Raw genomic sequence first — 18,611 nt, forward strand, 5'->3', positions numbered from 1 at the left:
TTAAATTTGAGAAGTTAGTGACTATATCCATTTGGATTAAGTTGTCGTCCAAGTATTGCACATCTATATACTCACAGAACGTGGCCTGCCTACCTTGTTAACTGATCAACAATGCTTTTATTAGCCTCTGCTTTCTCTCTCTCTTGTGTTGTCAGAACCTTGATTCTCTGGAGGACTCAATCCAGAACCTGCTGTCGGTGCTGTACCCGCCCTTCGAGGCCACCGCCCCCACACTTCTCAGCCAGCTCTTCCAAATCATTGATTGTCGTTATCAGGGAGATGCCCTGCGGTGCCTGCTGGACTTTCTGGTCCCGGCCAAGCACATCTTAGACACTGTGCAGCAGGCTGCATGTGTAAGTCACTGTCTTGTACACTACATTGGTGTGCTAAGCCTGTGTGTGAGTCTAAAGAGACATAACATTCACTACATTTGTTACTATGGAACAAAGCTCTTTTTGCTGGACTATCATAAAAAAAATAGACAAAAATGTTGGTATCCTTCTAATTTCTGAAACCCTATACTGTCATTGTCCTTGTCCCCTTCTAGGCTCAGTACTCTGATGTAGTTTTCCTGTGTGAGGGCTGGCCTCTGTGTTTGCATGACCAAGTTGTCATCCACCTTGCTCCCATCAACCCCCTGCTACTTCAGCCTGGCGACTTTTACTTCCAGGTGGCACCATTCTGTGACCAATCAGCTCGCATCGTGGTCTGCAGCCTCCTGGAAGAGGAGGGGCTTAGAGTGGAGGTAGTTGAGGAAACCCCAATCCCTGAGACTTCCTATCCTTGTATATTCAGCCGTGACTGGTTAGTGGAGATCAACCAGGGCCGCCATGGAACGCTTCTCAGCCACTGCCTGCTTGCCACTGAGCAGGGCGTGGTGAGGTTGCCATGGGAAAGGGTGGCTGTGCCTGATTTTGTGGATGTGTCACTGTGTGCTGGGAGTAGCATGGCCTCTGCTCCTCCTTCATATTCTCCTTTACCTCCTCTGCTTCCTGATCCTCCACCTCTTCCTCATTTTCCTGAGAATTCTTCATCAAATCGTTCATGTCCTCTTTCTCCTTCAAAGGAATCTGCACCTAAACGCTATCCTGTAACCATTCAAAATTCAATTTTAACATCTTCTTCCCATCCCTCTGACTTCTCTGTAGAGACCAGAATATGTCCAGCAAAGCACGGCATTGCTGTGTCACTCTGCCTGGTGGATACTAGGGCTGCTTCTTCATCTAGGCTGGTCAAAGTAAAAGAGACTGAAACAGAGCCCAAGCCTATTGGCTGGGTGTCCCCTAATACGTGGGACAGCTGTTTTACTGGGCCAAATACAGCTACAAAAACAAGCACTATTTCAGGTGCACGCACCCCTGCTAGTGGGGATACAAATACGTGCAAAGGTGAAGATAAGGGTGTAATTGTTTCTAAAAATATAGGGCAAGATAAACATAAAGATACAAACATTAAAGATATAAACAGGAGAGGGCCAGCAGACCACGTTGTTGCAGAGGGGGAATATATTGATATTCTGCAGGCAACAATGCTTTTTGGTAAAGCTCAATCAGTAACTGAGGAACAACAGAAACTGGAAGTGAAAATGCAACCAAACACAAAAATCGAACCGCAAATGCAAAGATATCCACACAGACAAGCACAAGTGCAACCGCATGCACAAATGGAGTCGTACAGGCAAAGACAAAGACAGCCAAACACACAGATAACACCTCAAGCACAGTCACAAGCACATGTGCCGTTACCTACAAAACCACAAGCACAAAGTAATTCTAGATCAGATGCTGTTGTATCATTAAGGCCCAACATGTCCACAGAAACAGGACCTCCATCAGCTCTCCACCATTCTCAATCCCAATCCCATCATCCTGACTCACTTGAACCTTCTCAGTGTGTCCGCACTGTCCAGTTCTCAGAGAAACCCTGTACCCCGTGCATGAGGAGAAGACAAGGTGGAAAGGTTTCCAGAGCTCAGGAGCTGAGGTGTCGATACAGGGACTCCTACCAGGCTGCTATACAAAACCCTGTCACCTTTGGACAGGAGAAAGAGAGGGGGAATATGTTAGCTGTGGTGGAGGAGGATGGTGTTTTCTCACAGTGTGATGACAGACAGAGGCTACCAGAGACTGGAACAGGGGATCCCTGGTGTAATGTTCAAGAAATGTGGTTTGAACCTGGGATGCAACACCAGTCCTCTTCCTCTGTCAGTGGAGCCATCTGTAAGGAGTCAGGAGAAAAGAACACTGTTCCATATTGGAAACCAGGAGATACCAACACTGCCCCCTGTATGGATTACAGGGGAACAAATGTTTTAAAATTTGGCGGACTACCAGAACAGACAACTGAAAGGACCACTCTGCCATTTAGGGAACCAAGGGATGCACACTCTAAAAATGATGGCAATTTACACAATGTGAACGGGACAAATTTAGCAGCAGGAATGAGGATAAACACTAGTAGAGCTTTGTCGAGTTTAAATGATCCTAAACAGTCAGATGTGATCTCTGCCAAACACCACCGATTACCATTTAGTTCAAGTGATATTTCAGCAATGAACATGACTCTCAAGCCTTGTGAAAGGCTACAAAGCAGAACCAATTCTATGAGAGTGGGTCCAAACCTTTTTAAGTCTCTTGCAGCGCCACAGAACAGACGGGAATCCATGTCCGATGGAAGATGTTCATCCCTCTCTACAGCTGTGGTGGACACCTCAGAGAAGTGTGAGCTGGTCATTGTTGAAGGTCAAAATGTTAGGAGAAGAGAAAATACTGACTCCTGTGCAGAGATTCCCCAGCTGCATGTGGTCAAATGTAAAAACAGCACAGCCTTTCGACTGGTTTCACCCAAGATCAACAGGAGGAAGATGGTCATTCCAGGTACACACTAATTTCGTTCTTTTCACATGTTCTACTGTAATTTGATCTTTAGCATGGGGGTTTTATTAGGTTAATTTTATTATTGTTCATCTTCATCAGCTTCCCTACAACAAAATGTGTCCATTTTCTACAGATGGTGCTCAGCCTAGCAGTACGTCCATAACCAGTAGAAAAGGCCATCAGACGGAGAACCCATCACAGACAGATCCACTTCCAGCAGCAGAGACGCAGAAGATCTCCCAGCCTGCCTCTGTTCGTCCCAGACCTGACCACCTTCCCTTGGGATCCCCAGACCCCAGAGCCCACCCCCTCTATTTAGGAGTAGCATCTCTCACAGGTAGGCTAGTTTGAGACACAGTAAATAACATTAAACAACCACAATAACCATAATAATCCACATGCATTGTTTGGCAGCTTTTCATAAGCAGAGTTACAAAGTTCTTCACGGTGCATAAAAGGACAACACAAAACAATTCGATTATTATTAAATAAGTCATGAATAGCTTCCCTAAAGACAGAAAGACGTTGCATTAAAAATGTCAGTTATACAAAAGAAGAGCAAGAAGAAAGTTTATTTATATAAAATTTAATTGATGGTTACACATGGAAGTATTGCTAATAGTATATCAGTCTGTGAGAGTAATGATTTTTTTTATTTAATAAGGCAGTAAAACTGGCAGAAACCTACTTACCTACAGTAGCTCTGACCCTCTCTGTCTCTCTCTCTCTGTTGCTGTTTGCTCTTCTTTCTTTTAACTTTTTGGTCTGTATGATTTCCTTTCATGTGCTAGTATCGGTTGGCATACCTGCATTGTCTTTGTCTGTCAAGCCTTTCCTGTTTTTGCACTTTAGATTTTATGAGCCTTTTGCTCTTCTTAGAAAATGTTCACAGTACTTTGAAAACCATGAAAACCAGCTAGTTCTAAGCCTACAGAATAACTATTTTAATGAAAATTGTACTTAATAGTTTGACTGAACTCTCTTTGTACTTCCATGGGAGACTAGAAGGTGCCGCAGTCACCTTTACATACTTCTCTCTCCATTTGTAGTCCTCCTCAGGGATCAGTATGAGCAAAGCAGGGGTGGATGTCTGTTGAGATTGAGGGTAAAAGAAAACCATAGATAAGTGAAATAAACCGAATGCTTTCTAGGTGAGACATGAATAGTTGCTACATGAGGACATTTTGGCCTCAAGTGCCACAATAAACTTAAACTTCTCTCTCCTGTCCCTTAAGGAGTTTACAGGAAATTCTCACAGAGAGCAACATTTCAGACGTTCCCTAACCTTTCCTCTTTCCAACCCCTTCAGGCGGCAGAGACAGGACAGGCAGGGCAGTAGTTGAGCTCTATGGAGACCACCAGGGATGGAGTTCAGCTGTAACAAGCCAGGAGCTCTTAAGGATGCTGCTCTATTTTTACTCTATCACCAGGTAACACCCATATGCCAACAAATCAGTGAATGAATCAATGAATAAATTAATTAATTAGACTTGAAACAAACAAGAAGTTTAAAGTCATACTGTAAGGAAGTTTTAGCATCCTTGTGGTCATGTCAGTGTCGTGGTCACTATTGTGTGCTAATTTGCCTTTTTATCTCTGTATCTAGGAGAGAAATCAGAGAAGCTGGGATGACACTCATTTTCGATGCAAGGAAGACAAATCCTCAACCACAGCTCTATAAGGCCTTGATGACGTTTCAGGTAAGAAGCACAGAAACTTCTACATTACAGCTGACTACAGCAGATCAGAGTTAACTGTTGTTTGGGTGTTTATTCCTGGCTGGAGTGCTGTGGAGCGCTGCTGTTTACACACAATGAATTCTGAGTGAAATGTCAATGCTGAATGATGTATCAGCTTCTGAGCATAAACAGCTCCAGAGCATAAACAGCATATCCAGGTACAATATGTTGTATAATATACAAGATGGTTTATATTAATCGAATAACTGCATAATACAGTTTTACATAAAACATATTTGCAAGTGTCATACTGTTTTCTAGCCTTAATATCGGTTCCATTTACTTTATAAAATTGGGAAAGAAATTCATTTCCATTGATGCCATTATGTTTTTGACTTTTAAAAGGTTTTCTAATTTATTTGTAATGATCAATAAATGAGTGTAATTCAAAATCAAAGATGCATGAATGTAGTTAAGTAGGATTTATGGAGTGTTAAACTGTTGCAGGAGCAGACTCCCCAGGCAGTAAATAGTTTTGTACTGTTGGTGGACAAGGAGAGCAGCCTTCGGCCAGAGCGGTGTCCCGGCACTCAGGTCAGCCTTTTCACTCTTTACAATATTAGTTATAAGACACTGAATATGGAGAAACACCTGTTTGGTTTCCTATAAAAGGTAATTAATTTGAGTAGGCTATAAACTTCATTGATCTCTTTCATCAAGGTGTGTTTTTAGCCATGCTAGTGGTGTGGCTCTAGGGATGGCAATGTCTGTTGGTCAGTCGGTTGGTTTGTTGGCTCATCACTTTGGTCCAGACTAAAATATCTGGAGAACACATAGATTACCAAGAAAATTAGACATTCACGGTCCCCAGAGGATGAATCCTAATGACATTTTGAGTGAAATGTCATAACAAATATTGGATGGATTCCCATGAATCCCTTTCATCTAGTGCCACTAGGCGCTACTTATCCAGGGAAATATCGCAACATCACCTGACCATCATCTTTAGGAGCCACAGCAGGGCTTCAGTTGCATTTACCGTCAGACATTTTTGCATTTGATAATCTAAATTATTGACCAATTTTCAAAGCAAATAGATCAAATACTTGGTCTAAAAATAATGTACAGCAATTTGGGGGCAAATTGTACAACCTGTTTAACTTGAACATTGTTTCTTGATACATTCAAAGTGATGGATGTAATCATTTCCACTGAGTTTGAGTATACTGTATGAAAAACACCCTTCGCCATTTAGTAAAACCTTTAATCCTTTGCATTTATGAGGGTTTTCAACAAGTTATCAAAATGTTTAACTTTAAAGGTTGCTTTAGCACCATGATCAGGAGAATTGTGCCCATATTGAGTATATATTGAATAAACACTTTATTATTTATTATCCTTGGGAAGGCAGTTTTGGTGAGAGAAAGAAAAGAAAAAAATACTGTATGAGCAAAACAAAATATACTACAGACGACCTGTTGGGCCCAGTCACATAAAACAACTACCATCAAAAACAGTAGGTTACTGGCCCCTCTGTCCTTGTTGCTTAAATATTAAATATTCGGTTCCAAAGCATAATATGAACACGGAAGAGAGGTTTCAAATGTAGAGATGTCAAAACATTTTCAAAATAATCATGTAGACATGGTCAGACCCCATGTGGTCACTTTGTGCTGTGGTGCAAGTTAAAAAGTTACATAGTGCACCTTTAGAGTTCCAGTTTATTTCAGCGCTACTGTAGCTATATTAACTGAAAGGAAAAGAATGAATTTTTGAGTTAGAATTCAAACAAGGTAATAAACAACATTTCAGAAAAATGTTTAGTAAAAGCAATCCATACACAACTAACACAGAGGGAGTTATGTAGCAAATAATGACAAAAGAATCTTCCTGCTGTTCATTTAGCACTGTAGCTGTGAAAATGTGTTGATGTTACTTTGACAATTGTTGTCTCAAAGCAGACTGAAGTGGTGACATCGATGAAAGCCTTGTTCAAGTTGGTGGAAGTGAGTCAGCTGAGCTCCCGCTTGGATGGCACACTGTCTCAAAGCCACTGTGACTGGATAGAGCTGCACCAGGTGAGACAGTCACATCAATACCTTACCTGCCTCTCTCTCTTTCTCTCCCTCTCTTCTCTCTAATCAGAATCAGAATCAGAATCAGAATCAGAAATACTTTATTGATCCCCGTAGGGAAACTCTTTGTTACAGTAGCTCGTCTTTACGTCAGTGCACACAGGAGAAAGTACTAGAAAAAATAAAACACTATAAAACAGGTCAGAAATAAATTAAGTATCCTGTCGGTATAAGTATAAGATAAACTAAGTGTCAAGTACCAAGTGGGTTTACTGGTTGGTGATGAAAGTACAGTCTAAAATACAATGTAACTCCTTATGTAATAAATAATATTAATAAGCGGAGGTGCATGTACTGTCGAAGAGTAACTGAGGTATATAGTTTCAGTAGCAATAAATAAGAAAAAACTAACAAGGGGAAAAACTAATATTGCACGGAAATATTACACAGAATATTGCACAATTATTATTAATAATTAATAATTATGGCGGAGATGTAATGCTTAATGTCCAGTTTAGTGACCTAGGGTCAAACAGACTAACCCTTAGAGGGAGGAGTTAAATAGTTTGATGGCCACAGGCAGGAATGACTTCCTGTGGCGCTCTGTGGTGCTTTTTGGTGGGATGAGTCTTCCGCTGAAGGTGCTCCTTTGCTTGACCAGCACGTCATGGAGCGGGTGGGAGACGCTGTCCAAGATGGCGTGTAGTTTGGCCAGCATCCTCCTCTCTGACACCACCGCCAGAGAGTCCAGCTCCACCCCCACAATGTCACTGGCCTTGCGGATCAGTTTATTGAGTCTGTTGGCGTCCGCTACCTTTAGCCTGCTGCCCCAGCATGCCACAGCATACAGGATAGCACTGGCCACCACAGACTCATAGAACATCTTCAGCATCGTCCGGCAGATGTTGAAGGACCTCAGCCTCCTCAGAAAATAGAGGCGGCTCTGGCCCTTCCTATAAACAGCCTGAGTGTTCTTGGTCCAGTCCAGTTTGTTGTCTAAGTGAACTCCCAGGTACTTGTAGTCCTCCACAATGTCCACACTGACCCCCTGGATGGAAACCGGGGTCACTGGTGCCTTGGCCCTCCGTAGATCTACAACCAGCTCCTTTGACTTTGTCGCATTGAGCTGCAGATGGTTCTGCTCGCACCATGAAACAAAGTTCCCCACCACAGCCCTGTACTCCGTCTCATCACCACCGCTGATACATCCCACCACAGCAGAGTCATCAGAAAACTTCTGAAGGTGGCAGGACTCTGTGTGGTGGCTGAAGTCCGTGGTGTAGATGGTGAAGAGGAAGGGAGAGAGGACGGTCCCCTGACGTAGTGCACTAGTCACTGCTCATGATTTACTCGTGTCCACATCTTTCATTCTCTAGAAACTCTTCCCATTTGTGACTGATCTTCATGAGGCGTCCAGCCTCCTACTGAGGGCCATCAGTAAGTTAGAGGAGCCCCAGAGGACGGACACTGTACAGGTACTTTAATGCTGTCCTTTGACTGCTTTCTCATGTTGTTATTTGGGCCTTGAAAGCTGGGTTTATTCTGAGTTATGTAACTTTGTCTTCACTGATAATACAGTACATACAGTGTGTGTTATGAGGTTAATAGCTTCTGTAGCTATATAATGTATTGGTGAATGCACATGGAAAACAATAGAAAAGCTTATGAGATTATCTTCACAAAATAGTAACACATATATACACATAAATCATATCAACAACATTGTTGATATGAAGGAGTTATTGTATCATTTTAAAATGTCATTTTGTCTGATCAGACTGTGAAGAAGTGCATGATGGACCAGAGAACTCTGATGAGGGATGTACTGGAAGACAGCCGATTGGTCAGCCTGCAGAGGGAGGGCGGGGCCATCCTGGCCAGGCTGAGGAAGGAGAGTGACCTCAAATACCCCCACTGTGAGGACCTCAGGTAAACACAAAATCTCCTGCTCTCACCTGCTGTATTTACATGTACATAACAACCCAGGTATCGGCTCTACAGTCTTTTTTGGGGTAAACTTGTTTACATGACCTTTGATGCCCTGTGATTGAATATTCGGGCTGCTTGAAAATAAAACACTAGACTAAACATATTCCTGCCAACCACCACACCAAAAAAAATGGTCCACTGGCAACTGCAGCACATTTTCAGGCTCATTATTTGATGTAGCAATAGCAGGTGGTTTCAGATACACCGAACAGAAACAAATATTCCAAAAGTAGCCTATTGTCCTAGTGAGGAGGACACACCATCATATTTTTTACTATTTCGAGATCACAATGTAGCCATAATACTCAGCATCTGACTTGTGCAAAACCTGAAAAGCAAATGTGTTAGCTGTCTTAAGACAATTTTTCCGAGTTAGTGTATGGCCATAACTGCGCTATTCAAAACAAGTTATGTCTCTGCTGCCTTATCCTCCATTAAAATCTTCTCCCAGAACACCAGTTACTCATTTTATGTTATTTATTTTTCTTAAGCCTGCCGAATGCTCTGTGTTTTTCCTACACGCAGTGATGCAGTGGACTCGGTGACCAGCCTGTACAACCAGGTGGAGGAGCAGGGTCACATCCTCGTCCAGAGGTCCAACATGTCACTGGAACACCTGGAGTATCTGCTGCAACTCAGAGACATGGAGGGACACTTCATGCAGGTGCATTATAATAGCTTACCATCAAACTGAAGTTCAGATGAATGCAACTTACTTTCAAAATATATTAGGTTTGGTAATTGCAGGCTTTGCAGTCCCTGAGTTCATGAAGGCCCAGTGATCTAATGATAATAATTTATCATGTGGGTATGGTGAAGAGTAGATCAAATGTCATTCATGGAATTTCAAGATTTTGCATTTAAATAGAAAATGAATGAGGTATAGATTATATGAGATTCATCTGTTGTTGTTTTTCTCACGTAAATCAGGGAACACAAAATACCTTTTTTTTTCTCGGACTGATGGTTAAATTAGATAGCTCTGAGTAGGCTATTTGTTCTCGTACTCCCACTTGAGGTATGTTAGTGATAAAGGACTTTATCAATTATTTTTTTATTGAGAGATTAGAGCACATTTGACAGTTCTCACTGTTTTAAAACACACGCATACACTTAATCAAAAAGAGCACACCTCTGCACATGCATACGACCTTTATAAAATATCAAGCGTAGTGACTTTATACAAAGTATGAGACTGCATATAAAATAGGAAGTAAAAATTATATAAAGGACTTTAAAAGAAATTAATCTGAACATGTATAGCATATCCTTGAATATGTATGTGCTCATACTACTAAACATAATATTGTCTTGTATCTTCGGTCCCTGCAGATGCAACAGTGGTTTAATGTAGAGGGAGAGCGCCACCTGCTGGAAGCTGAATCGGTCGAGGACTCAGGCGACAGAATGGAGCAGATCCTCAACAGCTTCACTGGTTTCCTTATTGAAGCTAATGTAAGTCTACGTTTTCTTGTGGCTGTCATTCTGTCTGTGTATTTCTGCTTCTCTGTCTGTCCACCTGTCTGACTGTCTCTCACTCCTCCTCCAGGACCAAAGGTACCATGCCATGACATTAGTGTCAGAGGCAGAGCGACTCCAGCGAAATGGGCTCTCCTACCCAGAGACAGAGGCATTCTGGACTCTAGTCTGCACCTTCAAGTCAGGCCTGGAGGACTTTCTGTGTAGGGCAGAGGCATGCGGCAGGGAGCTGCAGATCATGGTTAATGTTTGTGATTTTTCTGAGCAGGTTGGTTTAAGATCAGTTTTCAAAATTCACTAACCAATCATACACTAATGTAACTGAGCAGCTTTTTCAAATACAGTACTTGAACTTGTATAGTACTTGAGAATGTTATAAAATATTATTATTATTATATATAATTATTATATTATTCTTCATTAAATTAAGTAGATTATTGAAGTATTTTTGTCAAATACTTTTGCAGAGACTATAATGACAGAGTAGACCACTTGTAATTCAATCTCAAAATATTTTTAATATTTTTATTTAAGATCATTACTTTGGACAGAGACTGATTGGTAGAGTGTATATTCGTATAGAAATGGACACCATCACAATGCATTTTTGCTCTTTCACAGAGACTAAATGTATTTAAAAAACTCTCTGTCATGTTCTGATTTTTGTGTTACACAAAATATGTAATCTTAGGAAAGTAGCACTCCAGAGACAGAAAAAGTCTCCTCATGTCTTAATGATTTTTTTTTTTTTTACTGTACAACTACAGAACTGATAAATCTGCTGACACTTCTGTGAACCCTTCATCAGAGCATACAGTATATGGCATAAATGAGTTCTCTTGCTAAACTACACATCATGCAATCTATAATCAGTAGAAAAACATACATCTGTACTACTTTTATATTTTTTCTTGAGTAGTCTTCAGCATAAGTGCAATGTTACTGCTACTTGAGTAACATTTGAGTCAGGTTACAGCACTTCTGCCTGAGTAGGGTAACATGATATTAACAAAAGTAAAAAAAAAAAAAAAGAACATGCCCTTTTATGCTTATGTATAAAAACCTCCCTAATCTCCAAACAGGGAACAGCTCTGGCTAACGAATGTATTGAGTACCTGGACAAGAGTCAATCGAGAATGACCAATGAAGACCAAGACCAATCTACAACACCTGTCAATCAAACAAACACCAAAATACAACACCAAAACCAAGACTCTGGACTGAGCACTGCATCCCTTTGTCCATCTGATCTCCATGCAGCACATGGCTCAGGCCCAACCCCCCCCAGTGGTTTACTGTCAGGCAATGACAGCTCTATCCTCCAGACTTTCCAAGACAGGTTCCTCCAGTTCAGCCCTGAGAGATTTCAGGAGGTGAAGGCCCAAGCCAGCGCCCTGCGGGGCTCCAGGGGGATGCGGGTCTGGAACGTAGCCTGGCTGAGATGCCAGGAAGCCAGGCAGCAGCTTCAGGAGAGGATACAGGATGTGGATGAGGTTTTCCAGCAACAACCAGATTCTAGCAGCTTGTGTGAAAGTCATTATGTTGATGTGGTGAGCACTAATGTTCAGACAATGTCTCCCGGTGGCCTGAGTCTGGTGGTACAATCAACGCCTGGACCTCAGCACCCGCAGTGGGAGGGCATCGTGTCAGGAGCGGTGGATTTAGGGAAGAGAAGACCGATCCTGGGCGGCAACAGCACTAATTCAACAACTGTAGCCTGCTGTAACATCACTGTCAAACCTGAAGATCACAGTAATGCTGCAACCAGCCAGGGGTCAAAGGTCACTCCACAGTCACCTCACAGGTAGTTTGTTGGTCCATTCATCTCACTCAGCTAAAACTTAGTAGATAGAGTAGTTGGTTCGCTGTGATTTCCAAACAGTCCTGAAACATTGCTGTTAGAAAGTAGTACTTTTTCAAATCTGCCTGAATCTTTGATGATGATGCTGATATTTGTGATAGGAGCAAATAATGTAACATGTAATATGTAACCCACTTTGCCATTCATTCTTATTTTGAGCTGGTAGCCAGGCCCAGTGTAACATTGAGGTACTGTTCCAAGTCAGAGAAATCCCAGTAATATTGATGATATTAACAACCATAATTTGTGTAGACATTTCAAAATGACATAATAAGGTGGTTTACAATAAATTAAAACAAATGTTACTATTGAAATAGGAGAACAGAAAGAGAGACTAGGAGGAGACAGACGAGCAGAGCAAGGAGTGAGAGAGATGCCGCTGCTCTGTCTCAGTCCCACACTGTCGGCTGCCAGTGGTTTCCATGGGGACGAGGTCTTGGAGTGCGGTCGGTGAGCCAGGACTCGTGCACCACAGGAGTAGCGACGGCGGGGTCATCCACTCCTCCAGAGCAGCGGGTTCGACCCCCGTCATCCTGCTCCCACCACGGTCAGCCATCTTGTCGGATCCTTCAGGAGGCTCAGAAGTTCCAGATCTCCCGCCACGGGAGCTTCTGCTCAGAAGAGTCCTGTATGAGCGACCAGGGGGCTGCAGGGGGTAATGGGACTTTATGCTGCAAACACTCCAGCCTGCCCATCGGGAGATATGAGGGGGCGTTTTGTTTGGCAGCTCCACAGGAGAGTGCCAGCGATGCCCTGTAAGTTTACTACATGTGGGTGAAATTTGCTTGCATTACTGATAAAAAAAAAAAATCTGAATTATCAGACTTTTTTTTTGCAAGATTATATTCTGTTTGAGAGAATTCGATGACCTGCCTTTAATTATACTAATCTTAATGAGATTTCACGCACTCTTTTCTGTCCCCAAGCTTACAATGAAGTACTCCAGGTATTGTTTCTTCTGATTCTCTTTGTTTCTCTTTATCTACTTGTCAACAAAGATGGATTACTGAACAGGCCTACCAGACACAGACCCTCTGTTTACAGTGACTGCTAATAATGAGATCTATGTATCTGATTGGAAAGTTAATGGGCTCGGTCATTAGTCATCCCGATCACATTTTTTGGCTCCTGATAATGATTAGAGTCCTTTTAATAATTAGAATCTACTGATCCCGAATGCACTCCAATTATTGTATTTTTTAAATTGCGACATAATACAGCTCCCAAGCTTATACTTAGGCTACTGTTAGCTTACAGTAAATTTAGTAAAGCAATTTAAATATTGTATGTTTGACAGCAGAGGAGCTGCTATGTAGGATGGGGAGGTATTTTACGTGTCAGTGCCCAAGGGCCAAGGCTTTCATAATCCATCCATGCTTGTCATGTTCCTTTTCTATCACAAAATGGCAGCATCTCACTGTGTCATCTGCTGAAATGTAAAAGAAAACTGAAGATTATGATGCATAATTTAAGATAAGTAAATATCATCAGGGTCAAATTGTATGTAACAAGGTATGTCTTTTTTTATTTTGCTGAGTTGGGGGAACAGATGGCTAGAGAGCGAAGCGAGCAAGAGAAATCATGAGTATTTTAACGAGTAACTTAATAATAATAATAATAATAATAATAAAACTTTATTTATAGAGCACTTATCAAAACAAAGTACAAAGTGCTTCACAACAAGAAAAATAAAATAACACAGTGAATGACGAAATATAAAGAAATAAAACACATGAAATACAGAAAAGCAATAAAATAAACAGTAAAATAAACAGCCAGTTCACGTAAAATCAGGATATGCTTTCAGATAAAAATGTGTTTTGAGACGAGATTTAAATGAAGACACTGACTCAGACAACCTAATTTCTTCGGGCAAGTTGTTCCAGAGCCTCGGGGCCCTGATAGCAAAAGCTCTGTCCCCCTTAGTTTTCATCCTGGACTCAGGAACAGACAGGAGACCCCTGCCCGAAGATCTCAAACTACATGAAGGTTCATAAGGGATTACAAGGTCTAAAATATAATCTGGGGCCAGGCCATGAAGAGCCTTAAAAGTAATCAACAAGATCTTAAAATCAATCCTAAAACCAACAGGGAGCCAGTGTAAAGAGGCTAAAACAGGTGTTATGTGGTCATACTTCTTGGTCCTGGTTAACAGCCTAGCAGCTGAGTTTTGTACAGTCTGCAGTCGTGTCAGAGCTTTTTGATTAAGACAAGTGAACAGGCTGTTACAATAATCAAGGCGTGAGGAGATGAAAGCATGCACAACAGTTTCTGCATCACTAAGATTTAAAATAGATCGTATTTTTGCAATGTTTCTGAGGTGATAGAAACATGATTGGACAAGCTTAGTGATATGTTGCTCAAAACATAAATTGCTATCAAACAGGACACCAAGATTTCGTGCATCAGGCTTGATATGTTGTGTCAGGTTACCAGTGGATGGCAGTATTTGTTTAGTGATGTGTTGGGGCCCAATAACAAGGATTTCAGTTTTATTTGAGTTGAGCTGAAGAAAATTTATCGACATCCAATTTTTTATGTCAGACAGGCAGTCCTGCAGAGAACTCAGCATACTAAGGTCAGTGGGCTTGACAGGGAGGTACAACTGTGTGTCATCCGCATAACAATGAAAAGAAATACCATGTCTGCGGATTACATCACCCAAGGGAAGCATGTATAAGGAGAACAATATTGGTCCCAGAATTGAACCTTGAGGCACACCATACTTGATATGGGAAAAGGATGACTTGAAGTTATTAATGCTAACACAGAATTTCCTATTGGACAGATAAGATGCGAACCAGTCTAGTGCAGTTACAGATATGCCCACCCAGTGCCTCAGTCTGTCTAAAAGAATGCCATGATCAATTGTATCAAAGGCAGCACTTATGTCCAACAGCACAAGAATTGAACACATGCCTGCGTCTGCATTCATTAAAAGGTCATTAGTGACTTTGAGAAGGGCTGTCTCAGTGCTGTGGTGTTGACGAAAGCCAGATTGGAACTTTTCAAAGGTATTATTGTTTTCCACAGCAGCAAGGAGCTGCTTAGATACAAGTTTTTCGAGAATCTTCGAAATAAAAGGCAATTTGGATATTGGGCGGTAGTTATCCAGGAGGGTGGGATCAAGCCCAGGTTTTTTTAAGACTGGCTGGACACAAGCTGTTTTAAAGAAATCAGGGACGCAGCCAGTAGACAGCGAGCTGTTAAAAATAATTTGTAAAAGGGGCGCAATACAATCCATAACTTCCAATAGAAACCTAGTTGGGATTTTGTCCAGAGGGCTGGAGGATACTCTCATAAGAGACATGATGTCTGCGAGTTCGGGCAGAGTAACAGCAGAAAAATTGCTCAAAGAATCCCTGAGCGGGTGATCCACATCTAAAAAGGCAGGATTGGGGGTGATATCAGATCTTATTAACTCCACCTTACCAGCAAAGTGCAAAAGAAACTTTTCACAATCAGCATCACACTCAGCAGGGGCACAAGGAGAGGCAGGGTTAACTAACTGATCCACAGTCTTAAACAGGAATCTGGGGTTGTGCTGATGGGCAGAGATAAGTGCAGAGAAATGGCATGTTCTTGCATCCTTCACCATCCTATTATAAAGGCGTAATAACTCTTTCATGGCCACAAAGTGGACCTGGAGACGTGATTTCTTCCATCTGCGTTCTGCTCTTCTGCAATTCTTTTTACAGCTTCGGATACTGTCATTTAACCATGGCTGTTTTCTAGTCTTTGAGTTTTGTCTATTTTTAAGAGGAGCTATGAGATCTAAGGTTGAAGAACACTGGTAGTTAAAATAATCAACCAAATCGTTGGTGTTGGAGGAATCGGGAAACACACTGCCCGGAGGATTGAACCGTGTACAGAATTTTGAGGCACTATGCTCATTAAGGACGCGTGTGTACTTAGAGTGGGATAAGACAGAACTGGCAGCCTCTAATTCACAATTGAAAACAATGCATAGGTGATCAGATACAAACATGTCCCTGGTTTCCACAGATGGGGTTTTCAGGCCCAAAGTAAAGACTAGGTCTAAGGTGTGGCCACGGGAATGAGTTTGGCCAGACACATGTTGTTGTAAGTTGAAAGAGTTAGTGATATTTAAAAAATCAGCAGCAAGGGCATTAGAGGAGTCATCAACGTGAATATTAAAGTCACCACAAAGAACAATTCTATCACAATTTAACACAAGACTGGATAAAAACTCAGGGAGTTCCAACAAGAAGGAGCCAGCTGGTTTAGGGGGGCGATATATAATAGCAAATATGACTGGGAGGGGGCCACCAAGTTTAAACATGAGCACTTCAAAGGAGGAAAAATCATTGCAAGCTATGAGGTCACACTTAAAATGCTTCCTATAGACAGTAACAAGGCCCCCACCTCGACCACAGACCCTAGGGCAACTAAAGCAGTCATAATCAGGAGGGCACAATTCAGCCAGCTGACTGTGATCACCAGGATGTAGCCAGGATTCAGTTAAAAACATAAAGTCTAACTCAGTGGAAGAGATAAAGTCATTTAAAATAAACGTTTTGTTAGAGAGGGATCTTACATTCAGAAGAGCCATCTTAAAAAGTCTGTGCTGGTTCAGATTTGATGTTCGCACTAAGGACCTGTCCGAAATTACCACAGGAATGTTAAAGGTGGCACTAGAGGCAGCCGGGCTCCAGATAGCAGCACTATGATCAGTCCACAAGGGGGCGGTAGTGACAGCAGAGAGTACGTGGCTGTTTATTGTGGGTAGAGTAGAGGAAGAAGAAGAGCGAGGGGAAACAGGTGATGTAAATAGTCAACTACATGAGGAGGACAGCACAGCGTGCTGCAGGTTAGCCGCTAGCATGCGACTACCTGACTTGTTTGGGTGAAGACCATCTCATGCAAACAAGGAAGAACGATCCCAGAATAAGTTAAAGTTGTGAATAAAACCAACGTCATGGGTGCTGCAGACAGACTGGAGCCAGGTATGAAGGCTGAGGATCCTGCTAAAACGGCCAATTCCTCGACCCAGTGTAGGAATTGGACCCGAAATGAAAGCATGCTTTCCGGTGCTGTTGAGCAGCTCCCTGAAAATCTTGTCTTGATTCCAGGACATCACTGTGGGGGTTTTGTTATTACAGGTGCCACAAAAGCACATTCTGACCACACCCAACCCCACCCATCACTGATGCTGGGTGTGGTCAGAGGTGTTACTCCTAAGTTCATTATCCTTTCAATATCCTTTCATCACAAGCACGTTTCAAAAGACAAAGAGCCAATGCAGATTTAACTAATTATTAAACAATTACAGTACAACAGGAAATAAAATAATTCAGCATCATTTAGCAAATTAAACAGAGCAAGGTGGAAAAAAAAGAGTAAAACAGTGGAGAGAGATACTGTAAAAAGTCTAGTCTACCCAGTTCTACCAACCTTAGACTTAAAAACACCCCAAACAACTTTCCTAATATTATTTGGTTTGTACAGATGTAGAAAAACCCACCAATTAGGTATTCAAAGGATGAGAAGGTGAAATGAGTAATTTGCAGATACTACTAGCTAATAAATACATAATTAAATATATTATTGCATTTATGTATTGTAGTGTACTAGGTAACAGTCTGTGTATGAAGTTAGTAGATTCTTGTTCTGTTTGTGTTACTAGGAGGCTGCAGCGTGTCCTGGAGGAGCTGGTGTTTACAGAAAGAGAATACATCCGCTCGCTGGGCTACATCCTGACCCATTACCTCCCCCTGCTGGACAGACCAGACATCCCCCAGGACCTCAGGGGCAAGCGAGGCATCATCTTCGGCAACCTGGAGAAGCTTTATGACTTCCACAGCCACTACTTCCTGCCAGAGCTGGAGGCCTGCCAAAGGGAGCCTGCCATGGTGGCACGCTGCTTTCTCAGACATGTGAGAATATTGTAACTGTATAACTGTAATGATTATAATTGTATACATAGTATATACTTTTTGAAATTCTCATTGATATATTTATGAAGCAACATTTTTAGCTTTTTTAGCTTCTTTTATATCTGATTGTGTTTATTTCTATTTTTGTTATTATTGTATAGTTGAAATAATGTTAAAAATGAGTTAGCAAACTGATCTAATTGTAATATACAGAACTCTAAATAGTCCCACCCTACTTCTACTCCATCTACTCCAGATGTGAGGAGACCAGAAGTTGACATGTACAGTAACAGGATTTCACGCCTATGATCATGATCAGATGAATAATATTATTGCAGATATATATGGTTACTAATAGTTAAAGCTGGCTTATTAATAATTAATAATAATTAATTAATAATAAATCATTTTCAAATATGGTTTCCACAGAGTGAGAGTTTTGGCCTGTATGCTCTGTACAGCAAGAACAAACCTCAGTCAGATGCCCTAATCCTACACCGTCGCCATGACATCTTCAAGGTCAGTTTATGTGTCCTGTCTTTCTCTTAAGTGAAACATATGAGTGGAAGCGTTTCCCATTTTAAATGTTCTAAAGCAGTTGTTTTACATCCCATTCATTTCGTGGTTACAGTACACAATCTCCATCTTCCTTAGAAATTTAAGACATTGTATCTGTACACCTGCCTGAAATACAGTGATCTCCTTTAAAGCAAAACAGACAACACAAGAAAAACACAATCATCTGATCTGTGCAG

General features: G+C 41.6%; 1 protein-coding gene across 3 annotated transcripts in view; it reads left to right on the top strand.

Annotated features, from left to right (window-relative positions):
- LOC122882739 overlaps nucleotides 1-18,611 on the top strand; it is a 37,889-nt gene that overhangs the window by 10,227 nt on the left and 9,051 nt on the right. For 2 of the 3 annotated variants that reach the window (XM_044210443.1, XM_044210445.1), the window contains exons 2-17: nucleotides 156-353; nucleotides 548-2,876; nucleotides 3,010-3,213; nucleotides 4,186-4,306; nucleotides 4,483-4,576; nucleotides 5,063-5,149; nucleotides 6,514-6,633; nucleotides 8,007-8,105; nucleotides 8,408-8,559; nucleotides 9,145-9,283; nucleotides 9,952-10,074; nucleotides 10,169-10,366; nucleotides 11,181-11,902; nucleotides 12,277-12,714; nucleotides 17,607-17,856; nucleotides 18,286-18,375. In XM_044210443.1, the coding sequence (XP_044066378.1) occupies nucleotides 156-353; nucleotides 548-2,876; nucleotides 3,010-3,213; nucleotides 4,186-4,306; nucleotides 4,483-4,576; nucleotides 5,063-5,149; nucleotides 6,514-6,633; nucleotides 8,007-8,105; nucleotides 8,408-8,559; nucleotides 9,145-9,283; nucleotides 9,952-10,074; nucleotides 10,169-10,366; nucleotides 11,181-11,902; nucleotides 12,277-12,714; nucleotides 17,607-17,856; nucleotides 18,286-18,375 (5,364 nt within the window). The remainder of the gene's footprint in view (nucleotides 1-155; nucleotides 354-547; nucleotides 2,877-3,009; nucleotides 3,214-4,185; nucleotides 4,307-4,482; nucleotides 4,577-5,062; nucleotides 5,150-6,513; nucleotides 6,634-8,006; nucleotides 8,106-8,407; nucleotides 8,560-9,144; nucleotides 9,284-9,951; nucleotides 10,075-10,168; nucleotides 10,367-11,180; nucleotides 11,903-12,276; nucleotides 12,715-17,606; nucleotides 17,857-18,285; nucleotides 18,376-18,611) is intronic. The other variant, XM_044210444.1, reaches the window with a different exon arrangement.

This window comes from Siniperca chuatsi, linkage group LG10, assembly GCF_020085105.1.
Source record: "Siniperca chuatsi isolate FFG_IHB_CAS linkage group LG10, ASM2008510v1, whole genome shotgun sequence".
NCBI classification, from domain to species: Eukaryota; Metazoa; Chordata; class Actinopteri; order Centrarchiformes; family Sinipercidae; genus Siniperca; species Siniperca chuatsi.